The following is a 26,749-nucleotide window of genomic DNA, read 5'->3' as shown; positions in this document are numbered from 1 at the left end:
TATTTATTTTTAAATGCATAATAAAAAATAAATTCTACAAGGTGTCGCCGTTATCCCAGCATGTCTCCCCAACCCTATAAATACCGCCCCTAATCCAAAACCCTAAACACTCGCAATCACTCTCTCACTCTCCCTCTCTCTCTCTCTCTCTCCTTCACTCGCGCTCATGGCACCCGACGACGCAATGTCCACCTCACTCCGCCCCTCTCGCCGCCACCGATCCTCCGGCACCTCAGTCGGCGCTTGTTCGAGGCTCGACGAAGAGTGCTGCGGAGGCCGGCGGCGAAATGAAGAAGGCGGCGGGGAGCGGCCGATATCGGAAGACGTCGTCGTCGAATCAGCCGCATTTTCGCGGCGTGAGGAGGCGGCCGTGGGGCCGATACGCAGCGGAGATTCGCAATCCCTTCACCAAGTCGCGCAAGTGGCTCGGGACATTTGACACCGCCGAGGAGGCGGCGCGTGCGTACGACGAAGCGGCACGGGGGTTCCGCGGCTTCAAGGCCAAGACGAACTTCGATGATCCGCCGGCGCCGAAGCAGCTGAAGCCGGTGATCGGGGTAAAGGAAGTGTTTTGGACTCCTCTGGTGCGCAGGAGGGGCTATGTTCCGGCGCCGGTGAGGTCGGAGTACAGAGGATACGAGCTGGAGAAATTGCGCGAGATGATGAGGAAGGAGGAGGAGAAGATGAAGTTGGTGGCGGAGAGCGGTGAGAAGAAGAAGCCGTTACTCTTCGATCTGAATCTCCCGGCGGATCAGTTATTGTGAGCCGCCGCCGGAGAATTGCCGCGGAGGTCGGTGCTAATTCCATATATGCCCCTCGCGGTTGCTTTTAGTTTTCTCCCTCTCTGTTTGTTATTTCCCCCAAGTCACAGTCACAGTGTAGACAGGTCTCTTTCTTTTCTTGTAAAAAGTAAAAACAAAATGGAATTAGCGGTTAAGGGCGGGCGGTGATCAAAGTTTTTAAGGTAAAAGGTTTAAAATTAACAACAAAGGTTAATCTGTTTCAGTTTCTTCTATATGATCCGATCTTGGACTCTGCTGCTTCGTTTTAAGTTTCTTTGCCATGAACAAATTGGATCCGAACAATTTATGATCTTTCAGATCGGCATATTGATTGATGGTGATTCGGTAACTGACATTGATGAAATTTGTTTGTAGGGATTGCTATCATTTCCGGCTCGTATGTATTCACTAATTAATTACACATTCTATTTGGTTTGACGTGCTTCATAAATCAAGATTATTCATGCGTCTCATGTTCATTCACGCGCTTCATAATTATACACGCGTCTCATAATACTTGATGCGTTTTGTAATCATTAACGTGTCCTAAATTCAATTGCGCTCGTTGATTACTTGAGTTGTATATCTCAAACGCCTTATACTTATAACGTTGTTCAACTTATGCAGCTCGTAATCTTTCACATGACACATTCAATCCATCGTCTTAGTCTCTTAGATGAACGTACAGAAATGTTAGGATTGTTCTTATGATCAACCATTCGGGGTTACTTGTGTACTAGCAATTAGAATGCGCCTGTATATATGTAACATAACTCTATGCTCGTGTTAATGATCCTAATTAATTAGCATGATGATCCGGTGCTGGGGAGACTCGTTATCTTCATCTCTGTCCCATTCAGATCGATACATCACAAAACAAGAACAACACGAGCCTAGCTTAGTTTCTCTCTTGTACTCTGCAAACTGCAATACTAAAACTTTTCTAGTTTTCTTCTAGTCTATATTTAATTTCTCAATCACCAATTCGGTCTAGTCATGCTTCTTCCACGGTCCATCATCTTCATTTTCTCTTTTATCGAGTCCGAGTGCATTGATATGGAAGAGCCGCCGATGAATTTTTTTCGGTTGAGGAGGCCAAATAAGAGATACTCTATTGGTGGTTTCATGTTTTGACAATAACTACGCGAGAAAGGATTCAAAGCACCGATGTATACTTAAACCAACATAAATAGATGGTTGGATTGCATTTATCACAATATTTAATTATTTAAGTAATAATTAACTATATATATCAACGGTTGAGATTACACCCTAAATTCTGGGTCACTTGCACCTTCGTGCATACAAAAATTTTCGTAACTACGCAGAGAATTTAACTACTAGGTTTAGGATTGTTGAGGTCCAATTTGGTGATGGCAAATCATGGAGTGATTCGGACTTCGGAGATAAAGAACTTGGGAAATAGAACCCTAGCCTGTTCTTGGGTTGCTGGAATTCCTCTCTCCTTGTTGAGACCTCAAAGTATTCAGGATTCAAAGGAAACTGCATATACTTGATGAATGATATGTTTGTCCCTCCTATTGATGACATGGATTTGGGTAGTTTTCACATGAAGGATGGAAAGATTGATAGAAGGTTTGGCATGTTCTGTAATATTATTAGTTAGAGAGAAAAATTACTTCTTAATCAATGGATTCAAACAAGTTTATGAACGAATAGGATGATAGGACACCAATCGTTATTCATTTACACGCCCCCTTATTTCTTAATGCGCTCGATCGATAATCATTCCACCCATCTCATAATAATCTACGTGCCCCTGATTCACCCCATATTCCTTAATACGTTTATATTCATTAATGTGTCACATATTCATCATGTGCGTCACTTATTTTTAACACCTTCATATTCATTAAGGTGTCACATATCCATCATGCGCATTACCTAATAATTACTGTGTACCGTATTTATTTTTGACATGTGTCTTATTTATATAGTTTGATTAGCATATTCTTGTTCATTCGCGTGCTTATAATTATCATGCAGTCCTTAATTTTTCGAGTGTAACATATTTATTCTCAACTAGGGCCAATACCGTATTTCTTATTTCTTAACGCTCTAAGTTCATTCACATGACATTCATACGTCTCGTAACCATTCACACTTATCATATTCATTCACGTGTCTAACAATTACCCGCACGCCTACTTGTCTTTATTAATACGCCTCATATTTATCCACGCACTCAATATTTACTCATCTCAAAGTCACTCACAAGTCACACCCTTCATTCTAACGCACATATTCGTTCCCTCCTGTTACAAAACATCAGCTATCTTTTTAATCGAAAAAAAAACATCAACTATCTTTTCTAAGGTTTTATATGGATGAATCTTGTACAGATATTCATATTAGGATTAATAGTATACATTATCTATTTAGGTTGTTTCTAGTAAAATACTACTAGGAACAAATTATAACCAACAATTGCTGCTCCCTCACTTTAATACTCTTGTTCATTCGAGTACTCGTAATTCTTGGCCAAAACCTTCTCCAAAGCAATCACAATGTGTTTATTGGATAGCGGGCCTCCATCGACCGACGACGTGAATTAAGCTGCAGAAGTTATGATGATCAACCACTACGAATTACAGCAGGCAGCCCAGAGATAGTTGTTTCCGAATCAGCCATGTCTATGTTGCTCAATTTTACAGTGGTGGACACCGTTATGGCTATCGAAGAGAAAGCCTAGAGGTTTGGGAATGGATGCAACTGTACGTGGAGCTTTAGTGGTTTGGAGCTTCTCTATATATAAATTAAGAACCAGCTGCATGCCTTGGCCGGGATCGATATAGACATCTTTCGGAGTAGGAATGTAGGATCCACTCTGTATTTGGAGCTTCTCTACATATATAGACACCTCCTGCTTAATACACAATCTTGGTTTTCCTTCATTTCCTATAGCCTTTCTGGTCTACATATGTGTGCACCTATTGAGTTTCTGGGGTTGAACTGTTGAAGAGACCAAATGTCCAAATCTAAATTCAATTTTATTCGCACTAGTACCATCTCAACTCTCAAGCTTTTAGCTTCTCCATTCTCAAGCTTCAATTGTCATAGTTGATCATCGAAGATTCAATTATAATCTCTTCGTTTCTGTTACTTATCATATATATCAGCCCTTTTTCAATTTAGTAGAGAAATTTGATGTTACAATCAGTTTGTAGTGCAAGCTTTGAAGCATGTTCACTCATGGAGGTAAAAAAACAATGTGAGAGGAATTTCGTCCTTTTTCGTTAGTTCATTTATCCCTAGAATCATATTTTGAAGGTAGAAAAATAGGGATGTACGTGCATTGAACGTACTGGTGTTCTCACAAAGGAAGCAATGCAGCCGAAAAAGAACCCAGCTGGTAAATATTTGGACTTTGGGAGAATTAACATTGTTGGAACTGTCAATAACAAGGGAAATTTGTGAAACTTTGAGTAAAAAGCTCTAAATATGTATCAAAACAATGATTATTATCAGTTTTTGTCGAAACCTTTCAAGAATCTTATGAAAATTTCAGACCGTCTTGTTACATAATGACGTATTGACGTTTATCCTGTCTCCAGTTCAGAATAGAAAGGTATGCATATATAGTACTGCTAAGGCCTGCACTTGACCTCTACTTGTGGGATACATTGCCTATTTGCGTAGGATACCAAAGCTCTTATTCTGGATTTTCCAAAATGTTTCACTTGGTTATATCAGTAGAGACACCAATGGTTCGGTACGGTTTGGCTCAACATTCCGTCTCTAACTCTAGCATGAAGAACATAGTTTGGTTCCATAGGCCCCCTAGCATTACCCTCGGTAACGAATCAGCACATTGTCAAAAGCTACATTGTCAAATACCAACACCCGAAAAACTGTACATTCTTTGCGTAATCATGTAACAGACGATCTTCCTTTGATTGGTACCTGTGAATTATATTAGAAGCTTGGAAAATGTTGCAGCAACGCCATTGTCCATTGACAATCTTAAATCATGTCATCATGACTGCTACACCACGCCATTGACTTCGAGTCCCATGCAATTGATATATTGAATACAAATTCTCAATGCTGAGGCACTTCTTTTCAATTTTCTTCGCAGTACACATCTAGCTACTAGAATTATTGCATCCATTTCTTTCTCTCATCAAAGAAAAACAAGAACACAAATGAAGTTCTCTTTGTTCCAGAATGAGATATCAGTTCTTTCCTGCAAGGTCGTAAATTCCCAACAACCCTGATAATGAATATATACTTCTTCTACCAATCCCATCCATTAGGTGAAGGAGAATTTCTCCTTATCTAGTTTTAAAGATATTATGGAATTGGACCCGAAAAGAACAAAATGGTTGGATTGCATTCTGATGAAGGAATAATAAGATATCAAAGACCATGAATGATTGCCTCTTGGTCTCCTCATTTGTCACCAAACTCAGTAACTTCTGGTACACTTGCGTATCAGAAACCTTGAAAGAACCAGTAAATGGTGACAAGTTTGGTTACCAATTTTGAGTTGGACAATCATACATTCTCTCCGTGACTTGGCTTCTAATTCATTCTATCTGAGCTACTTGCTTGAGTTGGTTCTGCCTAAACTATTCAAGATAACACTTTGCACCCAAAGTCACATGATTGCTTTCAGGAATTTGAATACTAGAAGGACCACCAAGAAAGAAGAGGATGTGAACCAAATAAGAAGACAAGTACAACATGAAATGCATTCCATTAATTTCGAAAACCCTAAATTGTTTAAAGCATTGCTTGCTAAAAAAAAACATGAAAAGAGATTAAAAGTTGACCAGTTTTACAAACTCCTTCCATAGTCCACCATGGGGTTCCATTGCCTGCTTGCCGAATGGCCAAAACGCTCGAAGATCCAACTTCCCAAAGACGTAAAAACTGCTCCGAATGTATGTTATGCTTGAACCATGCAAAATATGTACTGGAGCACCTCAAGCCCTGTCATCGATATTGTTTGATAAATTGTGCTGGGCTTGAGCTTGATGAAGCTCTCTGCATTTCATGTCGTTGTGGATTGTGATGGTATCCTGGGGTGGTTATGTTCGCCTTCATAAGTGACAATAAGCATAGAAGGTTCTTCCAAGCATCTCTCCACATGCTTCCTGGCTGGACAGCCTCTCATGCTACTACATTTATAGTATCCCCTACACAAGTGCTTCATAGTTAAATAAATTTCTCGGAAGTTCAAACTGCCTTCTACAAGCTTAGTAATAATCAATAGAAGTGCATCAACAAGCATTATCAAGTATCAATCAAATTTTGTATTCCAACTTTGATTCTTTAAACAGATCTTGACTGTAAATTGGATTTGTTGAGAATATGGAAGGAAATGCTAAAAAAGTAAAATAAAGGAAAAGGAATCAGATTATTAGAATCTTACAGTCATGAACCATCATTATAAATTATGAATATTGCAGTATTCAAGATGGCAAGAAACATGAACCCTTTTTCTTTTTTCTTTTTTTTTCTCAACAACAAATGAACAATCAGAGACTTTAACCACTTGACAAAAGAATGTTTCTCAAGTGAATGCAAGGTCATAACTAACATGCTAGATCAAATAAGGCAAGGGAAGGGAATTCCATTACATCAAATTATTTAACTTGCCGAAAACTAAAAACCCAACAACCCAGACCAAGATATCCTTTTTTTTTTTACTATATAAACGTTATCACAATTCTATGGATCAACCATAATTAGTAAACCTTTTGATGTTTGAGAATAGTTGAAAATAAAACACACTAACATTCACCAGCAGTTAGTGTTCAAACTTCAAACATAATATCATCTCTTTAATATTTCAAGCTCCTAATTTCCTGTAACTGTCTAGCATCCAGATTAACAGCAAGTAAGGCCGCAAAGTTCCAATAACTGTATACTATACATAAAGCATTGGCAAAAATTTGTACAAATCACATATCATCAAGTTCCCATTCAAAATACAGAAATAAATCATACCTAGGGTGAGGTGAACCCTTGATTGGCTTCTGGCCGTACTTCCTCCATGAATAATCATCGGGAGGGATATCCGCTAGCTTGTTACTAATTGCAGGCACCTTAATTGATCTTTTCACCCTATGTTTCCTGCTAATAGAACACCATTAATGAAAATTGATTGAAAAACAAATGTAGCTGCCGCTCAATTGAGGAAAAACAGTCAACACAAGCTCTAAATAGGGTCAAATGAACCAGGTAGAAGAAAAGGGAAAGCAAAACCAACCTCTTCTTTGAGCAGTGACATCTACCACTGCTACCACATTTTGCACTGCCATCATCTCCCCTCGCGGAACACTTCCTCTTATGTTGTGAATTCTGATCTGAAGAGATAGGAGCCCCAATCAAATGGAAGGAGTTACCGTCCAAGTTAGCCACACTTCCATCTATGCTCAAGGAGGAAATGAAGGACCTTGTGGATGACATTGTGGGTGTGCAGCTAGAGCTATCGAAGTTGAGGTTTATGCCACTATTGCTCCTCCGGTACATCATTTCCGCTTGTTGTTTCATCTGCTGCTGCTGAAGTAATAGCCTCTGCTGCTGCTGTTGTTGCTGCTGAAGGAAGTGATAGTGCGCTGGAGGAAGTGCTTGTTGTGCTAGTTGAATTGGGGTTTTCCCATTATTAGTGCTCAATTCCAAAGAGGGGTTTCCCAAACTTAAGGAATTCCTAACACCTAAACTCAAATCCTGACTTGGATTCTCAGCAAATCTAGACTGAAGAAAGTGAGGAGTTTTGGAGTGATGGTCTGTTGTACAATTAGGATTATCTAAGAGGACACTTTCAGGAAAAGGGATTTGAAGCTTCTTAAGCTTTCTAACTCTAGCATGACCCAAACCAGTATTGAGAAGAGAAACAACTTTCTTGAACCTAAACACAGCCTTCCCAGTTTCCACCTCTAAATTCCTAAACTGAACTCGATCTTGGGGCTGAGACAACAGACTCAAAACTCTATGGCAGCTTGCAACAGCAGCTTTGTTAGCTTCTTCAACTTCCTCCATATCAAAACCTCTACACCTAAAATCCCGAAAGCCCAAAAATTCAACAAAAACACACCATAAATACCAAAAGCTCCTAAATCCAACTTAACTTATAGGATGCTTAACAGCCCACATCATATAAAACAAACACCCAGATAGCCATAACCTCATTTCTCACAACAAACCATGGATTCTGGGATCAAATTCCAAGCCAGGAGATCAAAATCAACAACTGGGTCTGAACAAAATGATCAACAGAAACAAAACCCAGATGGGAATCAATCAAAGCATAGAAATTGACAAAACTGGGAGTTGGGAGAAGCAAGAAAAGAAGCAAAAGAAGAGACCTTTGTTGGAGTCTGGTGCTGTCAAACCCTAGATTCTTCAATTCATTTGCTTTTTTCAGATTGAAAGGTGTGAAGGAGAAGACTTTTGCTTTGGCTTGAGAGAATTCACACTACTGCCATAAGAATACAAAGCCCCCATCTTTCCTTTTAACATAAACAAGTCTCTTTTTTTCTAGAGGGAGCAACACAAAGAGTTGAACAAAGATCAAAGCTTTCACCTTTGTTTTTATTTTTAACAGAGGAAATCAGAGAATAGAGGGCATTTAAATAAACAGTGAACTCTCTCTCAATGAATGAAACTGCCGTCTATGTCACAGATTTGAAGGGCCGGCCCCACCATTGAGACCTTTGTTATTCCTCTTTTTGAGAAATGGTCTCTCCTCCTCTCTTACCCAACTTGTTAAAAGTGACACTTTGATTTTATAGCCTGTGTGTTATTTTTCTTCAATTTGCTTCCCCCCATTTTCAGTTTTCAAGTTTGAAAAATTGAATCTGTCACTCCTTCCTGAGGAGAAAGAACCCAGCTTTAGTCTGTGCTGTAACGCCCAGAAAAGAGAAGACTGTATGCTTTGGTTTTGAGTTGTCATTGATGGCTTCACGTTTTGCTTACACCTTGCTGATTTGGATTTGTTATGCTGAATTGTCTGCTATTGAATTTCTTACTGTGTGGAGGGACACTGGGACACTTGTTTGAAAAGTCTGTGATTCTGATTTCTGAACTGCAGTTGGGTAGCAGAAGTAGTGTGATGACAATAGTACATATGGTAAGGTAGTAAAAATATTTCCTTACTAATAAATCATTAATGACTCACATCTGATTTTTACAGAGATTCTGTTTGGTAATAGAATTGTTGCTCAGTGCTCACAAGGCCTGGACCAAGATTTTAGAGTTGGATCACATGAATCAGGGAAGATATTTTAGATTGTATCCTGGTGCATCAATATCCAATCAAGGAATCAAGGCAAATTTGTGGCAAAATTTAATCAAATTAATGTTATGAGTAGATGAGAGAGTATTTGGTAGAGGGGACATTAGTAATGCAAACATTGACCATCTCACTAACTCCATGGTAATGCAGCCTTGTTGAAAAACTTGTCCAACTAAGTTCAATATACAACAACCTAAAGGGCAGTTACTAGTAAGATGAATTTCCAATATGGTATTCTTCTTTGGGATGCAATTCCATGGTGCAAGATTGAGACAAGGTCACAAGTGACGCAACAAACAAAACTTGGCTAAACACACACTTACAATGAAGCTCTTTAGTGTTTATCAAACCCGTAACTAATTAAACACTTTCATCCTCAATTTTATTTCTATAATTTTTCATATCCGCACATTTGTAATGTAATTCTAATTTCTTTTAACTGAAATGTTAAATTTTTCATCTTCATCCCACTTATTTTCCTAATTTCATTTTGTTAGTAAGATTTGAATCAATAACCTTCACAATATAAGCCATTGCAAAATGCAAACAACCAACATATTACAACTCGATAATAATGCAACTATATAATTTTTGTCACCGTTACAAACCATTGAAGAATCAAACTCTATGAGGTAACCATCATCAGCACTAAACTGATTTCAAACGAGAGGAGCATCGTCGACACATCTAAATGATCTAATAGTAGTTCCAAGAATCCGAGCAGAGTCGAGAAAAAAGAGAGAATCAAAGCTAAGCTCCATGTCTTCACTTTGCTTTCACGTCTTCCTCTCACAATCCAAGTACGCAGAGACGGGTTTGTCATAACGGCCGTCAAAGAGCGGGGCCCAAACGAAGACTAAGCAAACAAATATTTCATATTATTAAGTAAAGAAATATATAAAGAAATTGCCGTTGGTAAAGAGAGCGAGTCATCATCCGACACGTCAACAAAATAACCGCAGAGTCGGACACGTATCCCGATGCGGTTGTTGTTTTTGACTGACTGCCTTGTGTCCCTCTATCGTACGCCGGGGGAACACTGTTGGTTTTGGTACACTCCACTGACTCTGTGGGCCCCCCCAATCCTACATCCCGTTGACTTGGTTGTCTTAATTAGTGCATCGGCGTAATCAGCTCAATGAGTGCAATCCTAATACAAGCACTTGAAAATTTATTTAATCTTAAAAACATTATCATCAACTTCTTGGAATAATTTCTTTATGAAATTGTTTGCAAGTACTCGAATAATCTTATGTTATCTTAATTTCATCATGATCATACCTCAAGACTTTTTAGCCAAGTACGTGGAAACTTGTAAGTTACTAAACTAGATATAATTTGTTATAAGTCGTTAACGGACGATTATAAAAGTCGAATTTGTAATTCAATCATCGGCGCCGTATTAGGTACGAGTATTTCATACACTAAAACACAATGTTTGTGTAATTCGTAGGGAACGCCATAAACTTAATACATGCAAATTAAAACAAGGTCTCGTAAACTAGTAAAGGTGCGGCTATTGTCATCCCACCAAATATTTTGTTCATCCCACATTTTAATTTTATACTAAATATTCTAATATTAACCCTATAATCAAGAATTTTTGTGAAAATATAATATTAAACTAAAATCTATAAAATCCAAACAACAACAATTCTCTACATCTTTACATCGGAAAAAAAAAAACAATTCTCTACATCTTTCAAATCAAATTTGAAAATCACTTCAATCTTCAACAGGGTGGTTATACAATGTGGTGGGATTGTTCGTTCTTATTTTTATTTTATTTATGGCTTCAAATATAGTTTTTCATATATATATATATTCATAATCGTAAAGAAAGAACTCAAAAAAGAGATCGAGAAGAACATATATAAGATGCGGTTTGAGAAGAATGGAGGTCTGCATCAAATATATTGATGAGATATTTGTATATATTTTTAGATTTTATCAGATTCAGGAAAATAAAAGAAAGAAAATAAAAACCACAAAATTTAAGGCTAGAATAAGAACGTTAAAGGTAAAATATAAGACGTGGGGTGAACTGAGCATTTAGTGGGGTGAAAATAGCCGCACCCACTCGTAATTAGCAAATATTATCTAAAAGATATATTTGAGCCTCTTAATATATTAAAAAAAAATCACACTCATCTCATTAGTAAATACGTGACTACGATAAAAATGACTAACGAGATTCAATATCATTACGAAACAATTAGAAATAAGAATTCCTTCTTCCAAAAGTCGCTTGAGAAATACCAATTTGAATTTGGTTAAATCTGAGATAGCAGTTGCGGATAGGCCCCTGACACACAAATTGTTCATATACAACAAAGTTGGTCTTGTAACAAAAACAAAAAAAACTGCTCAAAGTTAGGCTAAAACGTAAACAGCCTTGTAGTACGTGCTCGATGACTCAAACTGAATTACATAGTGTGATCGTAACGCTACATATGAAGCTATGAACAAAAGCAGGGCAAAAGGAAGAAGAATCAAAACATAATTATGAGTAATAACGAAAGTGGAAAAACAAAAGGCACATTAAGGCACGGTTTTTCCTTCACAAAGTGCAACGTTTCATGCTTTACAACGTTTAACTGGGGAGCAGTTCAGATTTTTTGGGACAAAGTTTAACTTTATACCAGAATATACAGCCATGAAAAACACCCTACTCCTTTGCTTTCCTCTTTCATTATTTCCTCTTTGGGTTATTGTTTCTTATATTTTCCGGAAGGATATAGTTGCTTTGGTACAATGGTGTGTCATTGTTGATATTGGAGTTCTATCACTTCTATGCAAATACTAAAGATGGACGCACTTCCCTTGATTTATATTCATTCATGCGTTCCCTTTTTCTACAATTCTGCATTGGTGTGTGAAACATCTGCATCTCACCTCTACAGTGTAGAAACATGTGCTATATGGTGTTTAATTTTAGATTTTTTCTTTTATTTTTAAGTATAATAGGGAGCCATTCTAGTGAAGACTCTTAAGTTGAAGACTTTTCGGTTTATGGTTTAAAAGACCTATTTTTCGATCATATTTTGACATTTCATCCGTTCAATTTTTAGGTTTATATGAGTAAATAATTTCTATAAATTTTCAACCAAATTGATGTTCGTTAAGACAACAAACTAGATCAAATTAATGGACGAACAAAATCTGTCAAATATGAACCGTTCAAGTTCATAATTGATAAATTACACTTATGAATGCCTTAACAATTTTCAATAGAGCTGAAAATTTGGAGAAATGATATCTCATAAATACCTATAAACTGAACGGTCATGATGTGAATATAAAATTGAAAGGTGGAATAAACCGAAAAGTCTTCAACAAATTCTCAACTTAAGGGTCCTCGTTAAAAAGGCTTCATAATAGCCAAATGTTAAACAAATTGTCTCCAAATAATGTAAAATACTTGAACAAGAAAAGCATACATGCTAGCGTGCTAATTTCTATGCCAAACCAAAAACAAAATATCCAAAACCCTGAACATGCATGGAGGATTATACTGAGCGTTTTAGAACTGCAACATATCTTCTGCAAGAGAATATGCAGGCTGCTTGCATTAATTTATAGACAGAAAGAAGCTTAAGCTGGCTAGAGAGTTCTTGCTCCACCACCCTCATTCTATTCATATTTCATAAGAATATAGAACAAAACGATGCACTTTGTCCTAACCTTGTTCACACAGAAACCATAAACACCAATTAAGAGTCCAAGACATTCTGTCCCAGCTCCCATCTCTGTCGCTTTATCCGATTGAAGAATATTTTCCTTTTCTTCTTCTCCAATCGTCTTTATCTTCTTCTTCGGGAAAAATGAAAGGCAGAGTTTCTCAGCTAGCTTCACAAGCTTTCATGGAGCACATGGATTTAGCATACGCTTTAGCTTTTCTAATCTTTTGATTTTAATTGCACTGGTAAAGTATAACAAAGGGCACAGAGTTCCTTGGGATCTGGTAAAAGGTAATACATAGTACGTACTTCTATCATTACAATCGCAAATGCCAAAAGCATCACCATCTTTGCTACACAGTCGAGCTAGCTCTTCCTCAGTTACAGATCTCACTCACTCACCTACGCTAGGTGGAGGGAATAGCCCAGAACCTCTTTTATCCTTTCTACCTATTCAGAAAGCACTCAAAGCAGTGAAGCAAAACCCCCCATGTTTGAAACCAGAAGCAACTTTGCTATTCATAAACAGTTACAAGAAACTCCATGTTTGAGCAATTATGGTAGAGGCGCATGAAATATCAGAATGGACAACAATGTGAGAAAGGTAGAACAACAAAACGTTTGCACTGTATTAGTCTCGTATGAACGGTTTGTTTTGTGTATATGACATAAAATACAAACGATGTTGTATTAGGTTAACGTGTGGAGAATGCTAAAACTAAACACGATTCGTAGTTTTTGTACCAAAGAGACCTATTGTGAAGACAGTTACACCCAAGACGATTAAGCTTAGCTGCTTAGGCATATCACACTACCAGTTTTTGGTGGAGGCATATCATATAATGTCCACTTATGAAGACGAATAATTTCATCTGTGTTACTGTGCCGCGCACAAAGATTGGCAGAGGAGTGAAGGATATGGCTTCCCGTGGTCTGAAAGATGTATGAAGCGATGGGGCTTGAGGGCATCATGTAGTTCAAAGCAGTCATGAAGTCATGAACTTGGGACTTCACACATTTCTTTTCAAGGGTTATGGAAAATTTCTTTAGAGGAGGCTTGACTACTATTCTATGATCTAAACTAGAAACAAACCAAAACTCGGGGAAGTAGAATCACCTGTTTTATTCTGCTCTGAAAATCAACTGGTTGATATTACAAATTTCTCTAGAAATCTTGTATTTATGGGGCTGAATATCTTGTTGTCGAGAGAGCATTGTATTTACAGGGATAGCTAAGTTGAATATCTTGTCGAGAGAGTTATATTTCTCACCCTAGAAGATGGCCATGCCAAAACGAAATTCGTACCCAGTGAAAGGTGACAATAATTCTATTATATAAAATGGAATGAAACAAAATGCAAACTGACAACCCATCTGGAAAATTCCAACAACTTTCTGAATTACAGCTACACAAAAATCTTCAAGTAATTCCGGGGTTAATCTTAAAATGAGTCCAAAAGACCTAGTTATCTAATACCATCAAACCTATTGTTTCCTTCCCCTTCCTTTCTTGGTTGGTTGTGCATCCATCTGATCTTTCCCAGTAACTTCCGATGGATCAACTGAAAAAAGAAACAACACAAATATGTATGATTGTTAGTACAACTGATGCAAATCATATCAAGGTCAAAACTGGAAGCTAACTAAGCATAGATTCCAAATATATCCATAGGACAAAACAGCAGTTTCAAAGCAATACTGCTTCAAGGTTTTGTAGGAACCACATATTAAAGCTGTGGAGCAAAGCACTTGAAGCCTTTAAGCTTCAAGGGTTGCTCTTTTCAGAAAAGTGAGCAACCTTTCAAGAGCGTCATTTGAAAATGGGTGCAAGCCAAGATCAAAGAGCAAATTTACCAAAGAAAACATGACACTTGTCCAATTCAAGCACATAGCAGGCAGTCTAACTTTTTTGGGTACCACAGTTCTAAGACCCAATCAACAGGCAGCCAAAAGAATTCACATACACATATAAGTTGCTTCAATAAAGATAATGCTATACTACCTTCAGGACCCCTGGCCATCAAGGTGAAGAATATGTTATTCAGCTTCTCCATCTTCTTAGCATCCTGGGCCTGATCTGTCTTAAACTTCAGACACTACAAAACCAAAAAGAACCAATGATATGAGTACATCCTATGCAATAGTTTTCTTGTATCTAGAAACTTGAATTCATTGATAACATGCTAAACAATTAGTAATCTTACAACTGATAAAATCACAAAATCATCATGCAGAGTAGCATGTCATCCTAATATTTCAGTAATGTAAATGACATGCAATCCAGTCCAGATTTTCCAAACTCAACTGAGAGGATATGGACATTCTAGATATAAGCAAACATATATGATTCATTATATTACAAAAGTCACAAACACAATGGTACTGATGTCAAATTCAGTTGAGTTGGTTTGTAGTTGTAGAACTCTATTCTAAGCACCAACTTGCCATCAATTCCTCGTAAGCAAAACATATATGATTCATTATACTACAAAAGTCACAAGCACAATGGTCTGATGTCAAATTCAGTTGAGTTAAATTGTAGTTGTACAACTCTATTCTAAGCACCAACTTGCCACCAACTCCTCAACAGAAACCCTTGAAAGTGATGAAAGTTAAAAAAATAAAATTGACATGTAAATTTAACACATACAGCGAGTTAAGTACAAGTGTACATATTGAGACAACATATGAAAACACATACAATGTTCCTCTAAAAGCATAATGCCAATCATATCTTTCTGAAAGAATGATTGATATTCTATCACTCGTCTTCCTATAGTTCAACATTACAAAGTCTACTGAAGTACCTAGAGTGATTGCATCAACTATGAGCCTGAAAACTGAAAATAGCTATCCCAAAAAAAATTCATACTAAAATCAGATAAAGTTTCGTACTTTGCAAGTTCAATCGTTTCTGAAACCATAATTGATATTTTATCACTTGTACCTAGACTGATTAGGTCACCCATGAGCCTCAAATCTAAAATAGCTATCCAAATAAAACTTCATACTAATATCACATAAAGTTTCATACTTTGCAAGTTCAATCTCAACAACACAAGTCCAAACACTCCAAAATCATATCCATTCGCAAAGCTAAATCAACAGCCCTAGCCAATACTAAGATACAATAATGGACAGATAATCAGTACCTCTTTATTATCGGTGACTTTGAGAACCAGCTTCCCGTCGCAATGCCGGTACTTCATCACATACCGAGTCTGCAGCAACAACAAGCAGATCAACAACACAATCATCAGAAAACCAGTCAAAATCGCAAAACACTATGCCCCAATTCAACTATTCGATTTAAAAGCCCAGGAATGAATCAAATACACATAAAGCAATCAAATTTCAATCCAGATTATAATCAGCCAAACTGAAAAGAAGAGAAAATCAAAAGGAAGAGCGAGAGTTGAGTACCGAATCAGGATCGGCGCGGAACAACTGGACTGATCGGTCGACGAATTCGTCCCAGGAAGTAACGTAGACCATTGTTAGGGTTAGGGTTTTTGATTGGGAAATCGGAGAATCCGAGACGAAAGAATCTGGAGACTTAGGATTTTAGAGATGGCTTTCAACACTTGCGTTTATTTTTTTTCAACGCCGAATATATATAGGTGTCCACGTCGGTTCTGTTTTGTATTGAGAAATTGTATGGTATCTCAAACTTTTGCTCCTTGTAAATTTTGGTACTTCAAATTTCGAAAACATCAGAATAGTACCTCAAGTTTTCACCTCGACTGAATTTTGGTACTTTATGCCGTTACCTCCGTTACAGTGCCGGCCACCTGGCAATTTTTAAAGGGCAGTTTCGTCTTTTTATTATATTAATGCATTTTTTTACCTTCAAGGGGTCCAAATTTGATCTTTGCACCCAAAAGATTTTCTTCCATCTTCAACAGCTCCAGCTAGCGTTTCTATTCTTCTTCATCGTCCTTCTCGATTGTCGAAACATACACCAAAGCTTTGATACCTCCAATCCTATTTTGAATGCCTCTATTTCAAGAAACAAGAATTATTGCCTCATGGTTGTACTGGTTCTCATTCTTGGTCTTTCCAGAGATAAACCTAGCTATCATCCATCTTATTTCACCATGTGAGCTCAAATTTCCAAAACCCATCTCTGAATTTGATCGACCTAATTCTCTATTTCATATGAAAATCATGCCTCGTTTACCAATTTGCTAGCTATTTGAGTTTTGATAATGTTGAGCTTGAAATCATCGGAGCAAATTTAGGGGTTCACAATGATTTGGTATGTGATTTTGTTGTCATTAAATCCAAGTGTTATTATAAACAAGCACCTACACGGCCAAACCCAACCCGATCCTCTTATGAACTCCTCCAGCTTGAAGCAGGTGTCGCCACAGTTTGATAGACTCACCGGAAAACCCAAAGAACGCTGCCGCTGAAGTTAGGAACTCGGAACCCAGAAAAGATAGAAAAGAGGGATTTTCGAATTAGACTCGATTTGAAGGAAATAAAAGCACATAAAAAAAGGAGGAAAGCGGAGAAGAACCCTGCCCATCGGGACTCAATTCATGGCCGGAATCATCATGTGTCGGCGGAGAACAGTTGGTGCTTCTTGCCGTCGATTAGCTTTCGAACTGGCTTGCATATAAGGTTTGAGGGCTGGGTTTTGTATAGAAGAAGAGGAGGAAGAGATTGGTGGTGGTTTTGTGAAGGATGGTGGCCGGAGCTAGCCAGACGGCCTCAGAGAAGACGGAGGCAGAGGTGGAGTCGAGAGAGAGAACCACCAGTTAAGAAAAAATAATAATAAGACAGAAAAAGACGAAACTACCCTCTAAAATTGCCAGGTGGCCTACATTATAACGGAGGTAACGGCATAAATTACCAAAGTTTAGTCAAGGTGAAAACTTGAGGTACCATTTTGATGTTTTTGAAACTTGAAGTACCAAAGTTTATAAGAAGCAAAAGTTGAGATACCATTAAGACGAATTTCTTTTTTGTATTGGTAACCTAATTGGGCCTCTCGGGTGATCCGTTTTCTAGTGGGTGATGGACTATTTTAGAAAGAAATTAAAAAATTAAACTATTTTGTTACAATAGCTATGAACGATGACTGTGTATTCATGGTGCCATAGTGACATTGATACGTTGATATTCAAAACATAAACGATTTTTTTGCATATGGCAATGACACATTTAAAAGCATCATTGGGATGTGTTGGCTAGCTACGCTGACCTTAACAATAGATCTATCTCATTCTACGTCTAGCCTTATATATGTTTGTTATGCCTTATATATACTTGTTTATATTATTTTCAACTTTTCGTATCTGGTTTTCGATCAATTTTCCTACAACTATTCATGGTTTTTAGCACTCTTTTGACACGTTTACTTACTTGGAATGAAATTCATCATGAATGAAATACGGAAAGAATGGGAGACGAAATGGAATAGTATGTGGAAATTTCAATTTCAAGCTCATGGGCGGAGCCAGGATTTAAACTTATGGGGGGTTCGTATATAAAATATCGATTATACAACCAATTACTATAATATAAGATGAAAACGCAATAATATAAACCAACGGTCAATTAAAACAAAATTTATATAAGTAATGAGTACTCAAACATAATCAATCAAAACATAAACGATATGTATTTCTCGCTTGCTACAAACTAATAAAAATAAATAATGTGTCACGAAGTAGCCTAAGTAGTACCGTAAACCCCGATACAGAGACGAAGCCGTGAAAACTGAAAAGCTACAAATGCTAATGGTTGTGAGGAATTATTAATTACTAATTATTATTTTAGTTAGTAATTGAATACTACCTTTGTTGTTTATTTATAATATATGATGATCACGTGCGTAATGCATGTGTAGGAGACTAGGAGAGGGTGTAAAATCTCTAAAAAGGAGGGGGGGGGGGGGGGGGTTCAGTAGCAATAAACATATATATGTCATCAGTTTAGTTAATAAAATACCCATACATATATGTATATGTAGAAAAGCCAAGGCGGGTTCGGAACCTGTGAGGTCGGAGTGTAGCTTCGCCTCTGATTAGCTGTTTACAAACTACATGGAATTAGAACAGAAATGTAATTAATTATTATTTTAATTACTAAAATACCCATAAAAAAGCTACACATTTCGATCACTCTCAACACAATTTTTTTTTCTTATATGTTGATCTAGTTTTGTTTGTCGTTTTAATTGTCTCAGTTGATAAATTATGTATAATCAATAAACCAGAAGGTCTATATCTATTCAGTGCATTGATTGTAATCATGTACACTGGCGAAACTAGCTTATGACCAAAGGGTGCCATAGGCACCCCCCAGTTTTTGAAAAATGACAATTAATGCTATGCTATTAGTAAGATTGTATGGTTATTATTATAATTGGCACCCTCAAAGTCTTGAAAAATGTCAATTAATAGGATTGAATGGTTATGATTATAATTGTATAGATCTAGTTTCCTTTCCATGTAATATTATGTCATGTTTCCATTGCCTCTTACCATATGGATCCATCACCACAATTAATTAGGTATTAACTAATCATTTTACATAGACATAAATGAACCTTTACAACAAACAATTATGTTTAAAGATTATGAAAAAACAATAATATTACTTTTAGTTAAAACATAATTTTGTCAAACGATTTAAAATTATTATATATCTTTTTCCATTCATTATATTTCGGCCTTCCTAAACTTACGGTTCTGGCTCCGCCATTGATCATGTAGTTACATATTAATAATATAATACAGAGGTTACATATGCTTTTGTGTATATTGCAATCTCGTCCTTTCATAAACTCTTTTCTACCATGATTTATCAAAATCATTTGGACCTAGTACTAGCATTTTGGGTGTATCTCAAACCGCAAGTTGCAAGGGTTGAACAACAAAATTAAGACATCATACGTTTATACATTTTAGTAATATTATATTTAAATCAAGTAAGCAATTTTATAAATACCAAAAAAAAAAAAAAATTAAACAAACTTACCAACAAATAGTATATTATTAGCATATAAAAAGAAGCCTTTAAGAAAAAAATTTGAAATTATTAGCATCTTAAACAAATTCCTCAATATTATTAGCATAATAAAATGAAAGAGGTTATTTTCGGAATAAAAATTCATTCCTGATGATATCATTTCTAATCCCATCTCTCTCATTGGTATTACAATTCAGGGTTGTCAAGGAATCGATTCCTTATTAGGAGGTGGGACCCACACCCATTCTAATTCTATTATATGTAAGTAAAAATTGGAATTCTCTTCTGCCGGAATCATTTCCTCATTTTTTAATTCCATGTTCCATGTAAGTAAACATGCTCTTGACGTCCAGAGATAGGACAATTCATTTTGAACATTACATGTTATTGGCCAGGAAAATTGTTTAATCAGTGTCTAACCTTTTAGAGAAGCAAAACTTTGGTATCTCACATTTAGAAAATTTCAAAACGGTATCTCACATTTAGAAAACTTTATAAACTTTGGTACTTCAAGTTTTGAAAACATTAGAACGATACCTCAAGTTTTCTTCCCGACCCAATTTTAGTATTTTTAGCCGTAATCTCCAATATGGTAACTGTTAGCTAGCCTCCTCTACCAGATAGTTACCCAGAAGGCCAGAAAGCCAGAATGACTCTACCGGATAATAATCCAAAGAAAATTATCCGTGTCTTCATGGGTGGAGCTTAACAAAGAGATCATGAGTTAGGCGACGAAATGGAGAAGGGCTCTAATGAAAGCTTGGGAGAATAGAAATGATGATCAAGATCTTTATTTTTGTTTATGGATTTCATCAATTGCAAACTCATGAAAACAATAACTCATGAATCTTTGATTTTATTAATGAATGAAGACATGAAGAGACGAAAATAACATTTAAAAATTGCCACCTAGCAACTCCCATAACAGAACTAACGAGTAAAAGTACTAAAATTAGGTCGGGGTGAAAACTGTTATGATGTTATCAAAACTTGAAGTACCAAAGTTTATAAGGGAGAAAATATGAAGTACCATTATGATGAATTTTCTCTTTTTATTATATAAAAAGAATAACAAAAATAAAACTTAAGGGTATATTGGTCATTTCATGAATGAAAATGGCTGTCCTCATTTTTTTAACAGAGCTAACAGTTCTAGATACCAAAGTTTGGTCGAGGTAAGAATGTGAGATACTGTTTTGAAGTTTTCTGAATGTGAGATATGAAAGCGTTGCTTTTTTAAAAGGTGAGACACTGTTTGAACAATTTTTCCTTATTGACTAGATAAAGTTGGTGTTAGCGCTACTACAAGTAAATATGTTGATTATGACATTTTTAGGCACCGTCACCAGCTCAACTTTACACCTCTAATTAGATGATGAGGATCACCGATGGCCTCGATGGGTTCCTACTGTTTTTGTTCTATATGAGACTTTTCAAAGAGCTAGATTCAGATTCAATGCCGTCCCAAAGATTCTAAGTTTTAGTGGTCAAATGCAGTTAATGAGCTCACTCCATTGACTAAGCTAACTACATTTAAAGGAACAAGGCCAATGAAGCTGCACGTATTTGCAACTTCAAGGTTTGGGAAGCAAAATGACGCAACCACCGAACTCAACAGAAGCAGCAGAGGAAGAAAGGCAGCAGGTAGAAGAATTAGAAGAAGCAGAAGAAGATAAACATGGCAAAGGGACATGGAAGCACGCAGCGGTTCATGTGGCCACAACGATTGCCACCCCGGCTGCCTATGCTCCTCTGCCTTTCGCTCTCGCTTCTCTCGGTTGGCCTCTCGGTGAGTACTAAGTTTAGTTTACTTGTACCTTTCTGATGCATAGAGAAGTTATAAGTAGTATAATGAATTGATTGGGGTTTGATTTTCAGGGGTAAGCAGCTTGGTAGGTGCAACACTGGCTACATGGTATTCTAGTTTGCTCATTGCTTCTCTGTGGAAGTGGGATGGGAAGAAACATGTTACCTATCGTGACCTTGCACAAAGCATATTTGGTACACTTTCAACAACTTATCTTGAAAGCTCTTTTAGTTCTCCTGAAAGCAATTTCTACTTGCATGTGCTTGCAATGAAAATACTCTCAGTAAAAAATGCTTCTTTTCAGAGGCACTATCAGAATGCCTTTGTTTTTAGAGTTTTGAGTTTACACAACAGTGAATTTCCATGTTACTTGACACATCTTTGTTTTCACATTCTTAAAGGGTTCTGGGGTTATTGGTCTATTGCATTTTTTCAGCAGGTAGCTTCTGTAGGCAATAACATTGCCATTCAAATTGCAGCTGGGAGTAGCCTTAAGGTTAGTCATCCAACTCTTCAAATCCGGCTTAAGTTTATTTCCTGTTGCCTTTAGCGCGCTTATTTCGAGCACCACAAGGTGACACAAATTGCAGGTATCAGCAAGTGAACATTTCCTGTCAAGAAAGCAAATGATTATATATCTCTTGATTGTTTCTTGTGCAGGCTGTTTACAAGTATTATCACAAGGATGGTGACTTAACTCTACAGCATTTTGTTATGTTCTTTGGGATATTTGAGCTCTTTCTCTCTCAGCTCCCTGATATTCACTCCTTGAGATGGGTAAATGCCTTGTGCACTTTCAGCACCATTGGCTTTGCTGCTACAACCATTGGTGTCACAATTTATAATGGTATATAGATGCTCTTGCAGTCATGTTCATCATATATACATAGACACCATATATACTACTAGTCTATCAAATTGGTTCTTTGAACTATGACTTGATTTCATTACAGGCAAAAAGATTGACAGAAAATCAATCAGTTACAGTTTAGATGGAAGCTCATCCTCCAAAATCTTTAGAGCCTTCAATGCGCTTGGAGCAATTGCTTTTTCCTTTGGAGATGCAATGCTTCCAGAGATACAGGTTATGCATATAGACATATCTCATTTACCAACTTTTAGTATTGAAATAAAGCTAATAACCATTTTGTTTCTCGAATATGGATTTTGCTTTAGCAGAACACTGTGAGAGAACCTGCAAAGAAGAATGTGTATAAAGGTGTATCAGCAGCTTATGGTATCATTGTGTTGAGTTACTGGCAATTGGCCTTCACCGGATACTGGGCATTTGGGTCACAAGTCCAGCCTTACATCTTGTCTTCACTAACTGTTCCTCAATGGACTATCGTCATGGCCAATATTTTTGCTGTCATACAAATATCAGGATGCTTTCAGGTATACCCTTCTCAGATGCTAACATAAAGACTTAACACGATGATCTGTTGTAAGATATCTGCTGACATATCAGGTTTTCGAAGATTAATTTACAGTATAACAACATAACATCACATTTACTAGTGTACTTGGTTTTCTTAGATATATTGCAGGCCAACATATGCCTACTTTGAGGAGAGACTGTTGTCTAGTGAGACTGCTACAAAACGTGCCTTGCTACGAAACAAGCTAGTTCGTCTTGTTTGTACCTCCATGTATATGCTACTTATAACACTAGTTGCAGCAGCCATGCCATTCTTCGGGGATTTTGTGTCAATATGCGGAGCAGTTGGGTTCACACCACTGGATTTTGTGTTCCCTGCAATGGCATATCTAAAAGCTAGAAGAAGACGGCACCAAAACACCAAAATGTATCTATCTTTGCTGCTTCTTAACTTTGCTATAGTGGCTTGGTTCTCAGCTGTTGCAGTGCTCGGTTGCATTGGCGCAGTCAAGTTTATTGTGGAAGATGTCAAGACTTACAAGTTCTTTCATGATATGTGAGATCTGAGCAGTTCTTGCCGGAGTTGGAGCAGTCTTATGACTTGTACTTTAGCTAGTCTCAAGTTTGAACGGCAAATATTGCAGGAAGAAATGTAGCTTTGTACAAGCATGTACAGTGATGTACTAGAGACTATTCTTGATCTGAAGGCCTTTCTCTGCATTGATTATACGTTTTGCTGAAGCTACAAAGTCGACTTGATTGAATCCCCCGAAGGGTATCATTATATCAACCGGTAAATTCTTTGTACTTTCCGCATGTACATACAAATGAAGTTATACGAATGTGATAAACAATTTAGTTTTGTACAACCATATGAAATGCATAATAACACTGAGGAATACAATGTGTGTAGATACAAAAATAAAGCACTAAAGAGGCAAATAGCAAGATATATGATACGAGCGCTAAAATATGAAATGCGACAAGAGAACAATTGAAGTCGATAATTTACCAAATCCGTCGAAAATACTCAAGTTTTTCTAATTTTAGTAAAATAAAATGAAATTCCAGAATTGTCACGGGATGCACGTTGGCGCTGAAAAACGACGTCGTAATAGATCCCCTCCAAAACGCGCTCGTTTTGCCTTTCTATCAAATCACGCACTTCTTGCTCCCCCAGCACAAATATCAAAAACCACAGCGAACTTACAGAACCTCTCTTACTCTCTTTGATTCTTGATTCCAAATTTCTTCCAATCCCCCGTATCAAATCTAATCTTCTCCCTTTTTTCTTTTTTTTTCTCTCTCTCTCTCTGCTAGGGTTTGATAGAAGCTCTTTCTCATTTCCTCTTCTCCCAATGTCTTCCAATTCCAAATCCCCCTACGGCACCCTCCCTCCCACCGCCGCCGCCGACTCGTTCCCAACCCCATCCACCACCTTCTCACGCGCCAGGAGCGTCACCAGCTCCTACTTCGCCACGCGCCGCCCATGGCTCGAGCTCATCCAGCCCTTCTCCAGCTTCACGCGCCCCTTCACGTTCGGCGAGGCCACGCTCCGCATCAAGAGCAACCTCAACCACTTCCGCGTCAACTACGCCATGGCTGTCCTCTTCATCCTCTTCCTCAGCCTCCTCTGGCACCCCGTCTCCCTCATCGTCTTCCTCCTCGTCTTCGTCGCCTGGTTCTTCCTCTACTTCTTCCGCGACGGGCCCCTCGTCCTCTTCAACTGGATCGTCGACGACCGCATCGTCCTCGCCGTCCTCGCCGTCGTCACAATCGTCGCTCTCGTCTTCACTCACGTCTGGCTCAACGTCCTCGTCTCCCTTCTCATCGCCGTCGCTCTCGTGCTGCTGCACGCGGCGTTTCGCGGCACTGAGGATTTGTATTCCGAGGACCTTGAAGGCGGCGGCTTGTTCTCCGTCGTCGGCAGTCCCACGCGAAACGGCTACACCGGCTTTTGATCTTGATTTGAAGGAACGGCATTGGTTAGCTACTTCTGAATCTCTGCTTTTAGGTAGCATTTCGATTCCATTTGTTTTTAGATTCTTGTAAAGGTAGTGAATTGACCAACCTATATAGATTTTTGTTACTTAAAACATGTATCAGAGTGAAAAGAGTGCCTTGGTTTTTATGCCAATATATAGTGTTGATTCGAGTTTGGTTGCCAAAGAAAGATATTGTAATGCTCTACGGTTTTTGGATTAAGGCAGTTTTAGTTTCTTTGAATTTCGACTCAATACTGTTGCTTTTGTTTACTTGCCTCTGAATTGAACATTTTGATTGACATATTATGCTAGCGTTTCATCTCTTAGATAAGTTTCATCATAGCTGTCTGTGTGAGTTTAATAGCATTACTGCTCAATATATGTCGATGCAATTAGGTGTTTCAGACTTTGAAGGCTGGATGAAAGCTACACTATCTTCTACTAGTGTAGAGATGCTTTGCTTGGGTTCAATCCATGTGAGGGAGTCTTTGGATTGATTTCTGGGAAAGAGAAGGCAATGATTATTGCTGCCATGGTCCATGGACTCCATGGAAAGCCAATGCCTTTTATCGGAATGCTTTTCATCTGTAGCTGGTTTCCACATGGACCTGCTTTACCAATTGATTGCTTCTGTTTCATATTGTTCTGGAATTGTCTGGTGGGGTAGGATTAAGCAACTGACAAGTGAGGATTGGATTAAGCAACTGAGAAGTGAGGATTCATCATATGTTTAGTATATTCCTTCACTCATTTGAGGCCTGTGAGCAGTGTTAATTTTTATGATGCTATATTTAGTAGGGTTTTACAGTGGATGTTCACTTCTTTTCACTAGATATATAAGATTATTGATTTATCTACTGTTTCATGGAGACAGTAAAGTCTAGTCATACGAAAACTTCATGGTACTAGGCAAGAGTATCTGCAGTGTTTGTGACATATTAACTCTGCTGAGTGTTTGCGACATCTTATGCTGGAAGGACTGAAATGCCTGAGCCTCTTGGCTATCGGAAGTTGCGATCATTTTGTAGAATGCAATGTTTCATTACGCTCTGTTTCTGATATCAAGTTAGTTTGAAGTCGGTATAGGAACATCAATTTGATTGTATATGTTTTTAGTCTGATCAGATGCGTAGGAGAAGAGGAGAAAATGCATGGCATCATCTATACAGGCCTAGTATTCCCAAAATCCAACCCCAACTTCCACACATTGCATATGTAAATTGGATGGAAATGTTGGTGATTGGACTACTTGATGCAGAAAATAGAAAGACAAAAACAAAAGGTAGATAACAAAAAGGCAATCAACATGCATGTAACCAAGTAAACCACTTCACTATGGGTATATATTGAATAAACTAATGGTACAGAAACATAAGATGCGCCCAGAAACTGGGCATCAGTCAAACTGTCAGTTTAAGATGTTCAAGGCTAACTTGTCTTAAAATAAGTAAAATCTTTGATGAGGTACAATAATGGCAATGGCCATTTTCCAACAACATGCCGCACTATGCAAGGCGGGTCATAAACGAGTGGTTCTGTAGGCATTCGTTTGTCCCTGCTCCAGCATTTGGCTGTAGAAGGTGATTGCAACACATTCATATGAAACACACCGGCGATCCGGACGGAACCAAAGATAGACGCTGCTTAGGATTTTGAAATCTTTCGAGAATACCCGAGCACCATCACAAAATCCTTGGCAGAGGAACCAATGGATGCTGGAATTCTTTGTGTAGGTGATGCAGTTTGTAGCCACAAGTCAACCAAATTATACATCTCCAATGAGGGGCTCACTGGTTGTCCCATGCATTTGATCTCAATCTGCAAGAATTGAATGTTGATAACCAAAAGGAAATATCTCTAAAAGTCCATT

At 37.7% G+C, this 26,749-nt stretch overlaps 4 protein-coding genes across 5 annotated transcripts; 2 read left to right on the top strand and 2 right to left on the bottom strand.

Annotated features, from left to right (window-relative positions):
• The first annotated feature begins 287 nt into the window (after positions 1–287).
• On the top strand, positions 288–764 carry LOC101291307 (ethylene-responsive transcription factor 9-like). The gene has a single exon (XM_004292140.1). It carries the CDS (start codon positions 288–290, stop codon positions 762–764), a length of 477 nt encoding a protein of 158 aa, XP_004292188.1.
• Positions 765–5,475: 4,711 nt separating this feature from the next.
• Positions 5,476–8,410, bottom strand: LOC101300971 (probable WRKY transcription factor 21-like). Of its 2 annotated transcripts, XM_004289862.1 has the most exons (4): positions 8,120–8,410; positions 7,021–8,010; positions 6,759–6,884; positions 5,476–5,944 (listed from the first exon to the last, which is right to left on the bottom strand). In XM_004289862.1, exons 2-4 carry the CDS (start codon positions 7,791–7,793, stop codon positions 5,800–5,802), a joined length of 1,044 nt encoding a protein of 347 aa, XP_004289910.1. In that variant the 5' UTR covers positions 7,794–8,010; positions 8,120–8,410; the 3' UTR covers positions 5,476–5,799. The 2 variants fall into 2 exon arrangements, with proteins under 2 accessions (XP_004289910.1, XP_004289909.1); XM_004289861.1 differs by having other exon boundaries at positions 6,759–6,887; positions 7,021–8,239.
• Positions 8,411–14,046: 5,636 nt separating this feature from the next.
• Positions 14,047–16,314, bottom strand: LOC101300683 (signal recognition particle 9 kDa protein-like). The gene is made up of 4 exons (XM_004289860.1): positions 16,152–16,314; positions 15,881–15,949; positions 14,731–14,824; positions 14,047–14,290 (listed from the first exon to the last, which is right to left on the bottom strand). The coding sequence occupies exons 1-4, from the start codon at positions 16,221–16,223 to the stop codon at positions 14,214–14,216; spliced, it is 312 nt and encodes a 103-aa protein (XP_004289908.1). The 5' UTR covers positions 16,224–16,314; the 3' UTR covers positions 14,047–14,213.
• Positions 16,315–21,302: 4,988 nt separating this feature from the next.
• Positions 21,303–23,594, top strand: LOC101291018 (GABA transporter 1-like). Its single transcript, XM_004292139.1, has 7 exons — positions 21,303–21,498; positions 21,588–21,710; positions 21,918–22,012; positions 22,177–22,363; positions 22,470–22,600; positions 22,696–22,911; positions 23,053–23,594. The coding sequence occupies exons 1-7, from the start codon at positions 21,303–21,305 to the stop codon at positions 23,452–23,454; spliced, it is 1,350 nt and encodes a 449-aa protein (XP_004292187.1). The 3' UTR covers positions 23,455–23,594.
• Positions 23,595–26,749: the final 3,155 nt, after the last annotated feature.

Source organism: Fragaria vesca, linkage group LG2, assembly GCF_000184155.1.
Source record: "Fragaria vesca subsp. vesca linkage group LG2, FraVesHawaii_1.0, whole genome shotgun sequence".
NCBI classification, from domain to species: domain Eukaryota; kingdom Viridiplantae; phylum Streptophyta; class Magnoliopsida; order Rosales; family Rosaceae; genus Fragaria; species Fragaria vesca.
The sequence above is the reverse complement of the archived record's forward strand: the minus strand, read 5'-3'. Positions and strand labels throughout refer to the sequence as shown.

Excerpts from the sequence above, each read along its gene's own strand:
- LOC101291307 (XM_004292140.1), top strand. The coding sequence starts at position 288 with ATGAAGAAGGCGGCGGGGAGCGGCCGATATCGGAAGACGTCGTCGTCG.
- LOC101300971 (XM_004289861.1), bottom strand. The coding sequence starts at position 7,793 with ATGGAGGAAGTTGAAGAAGCTAACAAAGCTGCTGTTGCAAGCTGCCAT. Across the intron at positions 6,888-7,020 it reads TGTCACTGCTCAAAGAAGAG|CAGGAAACATAGGGTGAAAA; the intron begins GTTGGTTTTGCT and ends GTGTTCTATTAG. Across the intron at positions 5,945-6,758 it reads AAGGGTTCACCTCACCCTAG|GGGATACTATAAATGTAGTA; the intron begins GTATGATTTATT and ends GCACTTGTGTAG.
- LOC101300683 (XM_004289860.1), bottom strand. The coding sequence starts at position 16,223 with ATGGTCTACGTTACTTCCTGGGACGAATTCGTCGACCGATCAGTCCAG. Across the intron at positions 15,950-16,151 it reads TCCGCGCCGATCCTGATTCG|ACTCGGTATGTGATGAAGTA; the intron begins GTACTCAACTCT and ends TTGTTGCTGCAG. Across the intron at positions 14,825-15,880 it reads AAGTCACCGATAATAAAGAG|TGTCTGAAGTTTAAGACAGA; the intron begins GTACTGATTATC and ends TTGGTTTTGTAG.
- LOC101291018 (XM_004292139.1), top strand. The coding sequence starts at position 21,303 with ATGACGCAACCACCGAACTCAACAGAAGCAGCAGAGGAAGAAAGGCAG. Across the intron at positions 22,013-22,176 it reads CAGCTGGGAGTAGCCTTAAG|GCTGTTTACAAGTATTATCA; the intron begins GTTAGTCATCCA and ends TTTCTTGTGCAG. Across the intron at positions 22,912-23,052 it reads AAATATCAGGATGCTTTCAG|ATATATTGCAGGCCAACATA; the intron begins GTATACCCTTCT and ends TGGTTTTCTTAG.